At 38.7% G+C, this 6,310-nt stretch overlaps 1 protein-coding gene across 1 annotated transcript; it reads right to left on the reverse strand.

Moving 5' to 3' along the window:
* Positions 1-214: 214 nt before the first annotated feature.
* Positions 215-1,874, reverse strand: LOC104435732 (AT-hook motif nuclear-localized protein 8-like). Its single transcript, XM_010048430.3, has 4 exons — positions 1,779-1,874; positions 1,538-1,669; positions 933-1,070; positions 215-803 (listed from the first exon to the last, which is right to left on the reverse strand). The coding sequence occupies exons 1-4, from the start codon at positions 1,872-1,874 to the stop codon at positions 357-359; spliced, it is 813 nt and encodes a 270-aa protein (XP_010046732.2). The 3' UTR covers positions 215-356.
* Positions 1,875-6,310: the final 4,436 nt, after the last annotated feature.

Consider the following 6,310-nt stretch of genomic DNA (forward strand, 5'->3'; position numbering starts at 1 on the left):
TAATGGTAAAATAACAGTGGAAATTTGTAAAGCAAGAAGTATCAGTAGCATTTCCTTTGGTTGAAAGATGAATTCGCAGAGCTGTGATTGCTTCTTTTCCCCCCTTATACAGTATGCATGCACAGTTCAGATGGAAACTGCATATGCTAAATGTAATCCATGGTAAGAATTGATCTGGAAACGAAGTAAATCCAAACATGAAGAAAATGGGACAACTGTCATTATTCATAAAGCATGATAACATTAGATAAGTCCGATTCACAGAAACCAAACTGAAAGAAGATGACAATAGACAATGGAAAATGGCGGCAGCAGCGGCTTCCAAAACAACGATCTTATTCAACAGGGCTAGAACTTCACTTCTCAGGGTCACTGCCACAGATATCCATGGACTCATTCTGCTCGTCTGGTGTCTCGGGGCTACTTGAGGCTGGTGGCACAATGGTAATAGGGCTGGCCATGACCAGCTCTTCCCCGTCCGATCCCTCAGAGAGACTCGAGGCCCGTGGCACAATAGTAATAGGGGTGGCCATGATCGGCTCTTCCTTGTCCGATTCCTCAGAGAGACCCAAGGCCGGCGGCAGAATAGCATTTGGGTTGGCCCTGATCAGCTCTTCCTCCTCCGATTCCTCAGTTCCTGGCGAGCTGCCATTTGCACTGCCTTCCACCATCTCACCCGCTTGCACGGGGATGTCCACCATTTCGCTGTCAGTGACTTCGTGCGCAGCTGCAGAAGCATTAACCGAACGCTGCTTTCTCTTGTACTTCCTCTCCATGACATCTTCAAATGTGCCGAAAATAATCTGATTGACAGGAACCCAACCCAAATCCGGTGTTACCAGTGGCATATTTGTAAGACTACATCATAATCTAAATCAGAGTCTTTCCAAAGATTGGAAGTAAAGGAAAGTGAATGAAGATATGACTTTTACTTGAACATGGTTGGCTGCAATTAGAGGACCAGCAAGGCTGCCACCAATATGTCGCCCTTGAGGATCTGTCATCAATAAACTCAACATTCCATACTTCCGGTTCAATGACCCTTTCAGAACAATAATCGCAAAGCGGCCCTGCAATAACATCAATTGGTCACATAAAAGAATTGCAAAGTTTCTAGTGAGAATGACGCTCAAATTTCATTGACAAAACATGGCCAATCGTAGTTGATTTTCATCACAAACAGTACTAATCGGGCGAAGTTTGTAGCATCAAATGAGGGTCTTTCTATACTGCTGTGAACCAAAACATGGCAACAGTCTTGGGCCCTTTCTGTGCTGGCCGATGGTTGACGATGATCGTCAATCATTGGTGGATTCTCATCAGTCACCTAATTGAGCCCTACAGCTTTGCCATGTTCTGGCCACGGCACAGTTGAAAATCCCATCAAATTAAGCCAACTACTCAACGTCTTCTGTCAAAAGTGCACATCTCTTAAGATTTAGGCCATATCTGGAGAATAATATTTCTGGTGAGTGCGGAGAAAAGGTCGATAACTCGTTCCGAAGGAATAAATAAGGACGGAGTGAGACTGAAAGACCTCGTATATGGTTTTTTCTCCACCAGGATTGCTGCTATGGAAGGCCACATAAGAGACTTCACCAACAGCAGTGAGAGGAACCACTGTTCTACTTTCTTCCGGAACACACGCTGAGAGCTCTTGAATGATGTCCTGAAAACCACAGTTTTGAAGATGTTTGAAATCAGATTGCCGGCTAAGGCAGCAATGAAAGAAATCAGAAGACGACGATAACTAGATTTGCACGAATGATGATACATACGCATCCCATGGGCACCGTCAGTATGAACGGCATGAGGTCTAATCCAACCGTATGAACGAGCCCGGCTGCAAAGAGAGTCACGTTAGTTTTCACCATGATCCATATGTCATTGGGCTATGTATGATCTAACGTTAAATTCTATTCTTTCCATAAATCATAGAGATTTTAGAGATTCAAGAAGCAAAACAAAATTCGAGGGTAATTCCGTAAATATATTGTGCTAGTTTCGACCCATTGAATACCCACTAGTTATAAAAAGACCAATTTCATTTTTCTTCTTTGTAATCTTATGAACCCAATTCAAACTCTCTATAGTTTTGCAGTACAAACCTGATAGACTTGATTCACGAATCCAACCCAAACCGACCTGATCCGACCAATCAAAGATCAACATTGTCCTGCCGAGATCGGACCGTTTTGCCTTTGGGGGGGCCCACGAACTACCCTTGATGCAAAAATTACTTGGAAAGAACTCAAGGCCATTTTTGGGACCATTGCAGGAATCATCACTTGTATTTTAGAGTAATGTCGTATTACATGGAAGTAGTTTGATAGATTGGGAGATTAGATTTTCAACATTAGATCATGAGAGGAGATTTAAAATTTTAATTTAAGGGGGTTATATATATATATATATAGGGGCCCCCTTTATTCGTCAGATCTCACGTCTAAAGAGTAATCAGAACATGTAAAAAGCCCATCAGATGCATCTCCAATGTCAAATGATAATAATGTTTGTTACTTGCTGTGTCATTATTTAAAATTGAGCATATTGGTAAAGAGGAAGTATCACACATAAATAATGACAGCGATCGGATTGAGAGGGAACTTACTAGGAGGAACTCGCATGAGTCTTATCTTATGGCCTTTCTTCGGCCTCCCTCTTCTGCGCCCAGCGGCCGAGAATGACTCGGCATGTGAAGGAGGCACAGGGAGAGCCAACGGTGCAGGTGACCCGTCGGCTGGTGGTGCCGGTGTGGGAGGCGGACCCATCATATTTTCGTTGATGTTGGACTTTCGAGGGCGACCACGTTTCCTCTTCTCCTTGGTGCTCGGCTCGGGGTTCGCAGCCAGCACCAATTCTCCTCCCGCACTGGCGTCAGCGGCCACCGTAGCTTCCGGGGACGGCAAGGTCTCGTTTGGTTCCTCCTTTTGCACTCCCTCAGCCTCGACAATCTGCTTTAGCTTGTCCATGGCGAAAAGTTTTGCCACACAATCCTGCATAGACATGAAAATGAAATTACATGAAAATGAAGTTACACTAATTTTGAATATAAGATTCTTGAGTTCCTCTCTAGATCAATCTCTTTCAAAAGGGCTATAGAAAATGAAAATGAGAGAAGCAATACTTAAATCTTGAGAAGGAGCTAGACAAGAGCCTCGACTCTTTTCTTGTAATTTGTCCTTAGGACCTGTGGAGAACAGTATAAGGGCAGTGGTATTTATAGGGTCCTTAGATATATTGCATTCCTCTTCTACCCCTCATGCCTTGAAAATATGAGTTGGACCCTGGTTTTATATTTTTGAGTAAGAACAAATTACATTAATTTTATTCCTTGAAATTGCCTAAATTTGTAAGGAATTTGCCTATCGTTTTTCCTTGTATTTTCATAGAGAGAGAGTAAGGGTGGTTTTTGGCATGGCCATAGGATTACTACAATTCGCACCAATTTTTTGGATTTTTCCATGGATTTTATTCCCTTATTTGAAAAACCTAGCCGTTTACGGCATCTAAATAAGAGCAAGTGCATAATCTCAAACTCGGGCTCGAGTTAATGACCGAATCTGGCCAAAAGTCTGCTCCATGGAAGAACACACGCGTCGCATCCCCATTGCTGGAAGCTGTTAAAGTAATTTGTATTAAACTTGCCTTCGTTTAAGAGAGAATCCCTATCCAATGCAATTATGAATTATGGATTGTAGCGGCAAATAGACGAGGGCATTGAGTTATGAGAATAGTACATGTTCCCTAGATTTATTTTTCGAGTTTTAGGAAAAATTGTCTCTCCTTGATTTGCTAGTAAGCTCCTTGTAAATCAAATGTTATTAATAAGTTGGTATCATGGATTCATGAAACTAATGACTCAGATTTTTTTTTGGCTTGCACGTATTTTTGTTAGTGAATAAGCCCGGATAATCACCGAGATTCAACCAGGCACAATTATATTTTGAGAAACACTTTTAGGTCATCCCAAAGTGTAACATATTTTGGGAGAGGCCATTCTAATTTCTCAAATTAAAACCAGAATTTGGGTACCTTTTTTGTGTAAATTTTAGTTTGCAAATCTTAATCATTGCAGAATTATATTCTGCCTAGAATTTATGATCAAACCTAATCATAGTTTGCCAAACGTAATACAAGGCATGCGTCAGGTTTTTGTTGTGTGTAGTTTGTAGTAGTATTCGTACAAGCTATCTTCGCTATCACCAATTATTACATTTCAATACTTTCATAACAATACATTTTTTTGAGAAAATCCAAATATATTGTGTAAATAATTCCCTCCACGCTCCAAGTCACTTTATAAATGAGCATGCAACCGAAAAAATCAAGATATTTTCTAATTTCGAAAAATTATCCTTCAATTTAAGTGAAAACAATATTACACAAGTTCAGTCAATATAATGTACAAATTGGCATGATGGTTTTAGAGGCGTAAAGCTTTTAGGCCTAGACGTCTTCAGGTGAATAGACCTGCATGATCGTTGTGGCTTGCCCAAACACTATTAATTGTTATTAAAGCGAGGAATTCATATTTTAATTCATATTTAATAAGTTGGGTGATATATGTATTGGCCGAGATTTAAAAAAAATAGATTGCATTGGCTCTAATAGAGCAAAGCCTACTAATAACGAGTTATAACGAATCTAGAAAACTCCATTTTCAACACATTTAGTCGAAAGGATCTACTTTGGTCTAATGACGCCACCTCCTTTTATAGAGTTGAAAATGTTTTTTCCCCTAATGCCTCACAAAAATATAAGAAGAAATATTCGTTGTCGCTTGTCATTAGTCAACTATCACTCATAATCTAACTAGTAAGAAAAAGTTCTTACGAATTACATATTATGGACCTGTAATATTTAATTCTTAAAGTTAAACCGTTATTGTTCTCTTATATCTTAAAGTGTCAAGATGGGTCACGGATCTATTCTTTAACTCATTTTCAGAACTAGGCCGTATAGATGATGTATAACTATTTGAAGAGTAAGGTGAATCTGGATTTACAAAAAATAATAATAATAAAGTCAATCGGACTAAGTCTTCGTGGTTTTCTAAAGATCCTATTTATTGCCACTTGCTATTGGGACACTCGATTGGATGAGTAGGATAGAACCACACATACTCACTTGGGTCACCGTACAAATTATGATTCAGAGTCCTCCCACCGTAGCAACAAGATGCAACCTTAGTGTAGAAAGATAGATAGAGACGCGCTAGACGAGTCGAGCAAGAAAGGGGATTGGTGTCACTGATGAATGGAGGCGCGACAACAAAGGCTCTTCTTGACAACTAATCTTTCGAATTTTTATCGATTTTATTTTTTCTTTAAAAAAAAACACTAGCCGTTTACAGCATCTAAATAATGGCAAGTGCATAATCTCAAACTTAGGCTCGAATTGATGACCAAATCCAATCAAAAGTTCACTACATGGAAAGAACACACGCATTGCGTCCTCATTGCATGGAGCCTTTATAGTAGTCCTTATTCAACTTGCCTTCACTTAAGAGAGAATTCCATCAAATATAGTAATGAATTACGAAATGTAGTGGCGATTTTTTATTTATTTTTTCAAAATGTAGTGGCGATTGGATGAGCACATAAAATTATGAAAAAGGCAGATATTCGAGATTTATTTTCCGATCTCTAGTAAAAGGTTGTTTCTCCATGATTTGCTAAGAAGTTCCTTGTAAATCAAATGTTACTAACAATTTGGCATCATGGATTTATGGGTCTAATTCTTGAAAACGACTCCAGTTTTAAGCTTAGTCACAATTCTAGCCCCAATTTTCTTTTTTGTCAAAAATAAACCTTCAACTTTAGGTACAATCCCAAATTTGCCCCAAACCTTTTTTCTAAAAAAATCGCCAATTTTAGCTCTAGTCTGAAATCTGCCCTCATTGGCCCACTGTTCAAAAATCACCATTACTCGTTGCTAATTTCCCTAATTTTCATATCAAAGAACAGTTTCATTCTAGAAATAATTTTTAGGTCACCTTACTGATGTGGATTAGTTTCAGACATGTAAATGCCATGTTACACAATGAACAATGATTTTTGGATGGAGGATTAATGAGGATAGATTAAGACTAAGTTAAAAGTTGGTAATATTTTTTAGACAAAAAAAAAAAAATTTGGGGCAGATTTGAGACTAGATTAAAACTAATGAGTTTTTTAAACATATTTGGGATTAGAAATAAAATTGGGGTTTTTTACAGAAAAAAATAAATTGAAGCAAGATTGGAATTAAACCTAAAGTTAGAGTATTTTCAAAAGCTAAAAAAAAAAGGATAGAATTGGAAATAGAC

Source organism: Eucalyptus grandis, chromosome 2, assembly GCF_016545825.1.
Source record: "Eucalyptus grandis isolate ANBG69807.140 chromosome 2, ASM1654582v1, whole genome shotgun sequence".
Taxonomy (NCBI): Eukaryota; Viridiplantae; Streptophyta; class Magnoliopsida; order Myrtales; family Myrtaceae; genus Eucalyptus; species Eucalyptus grandis.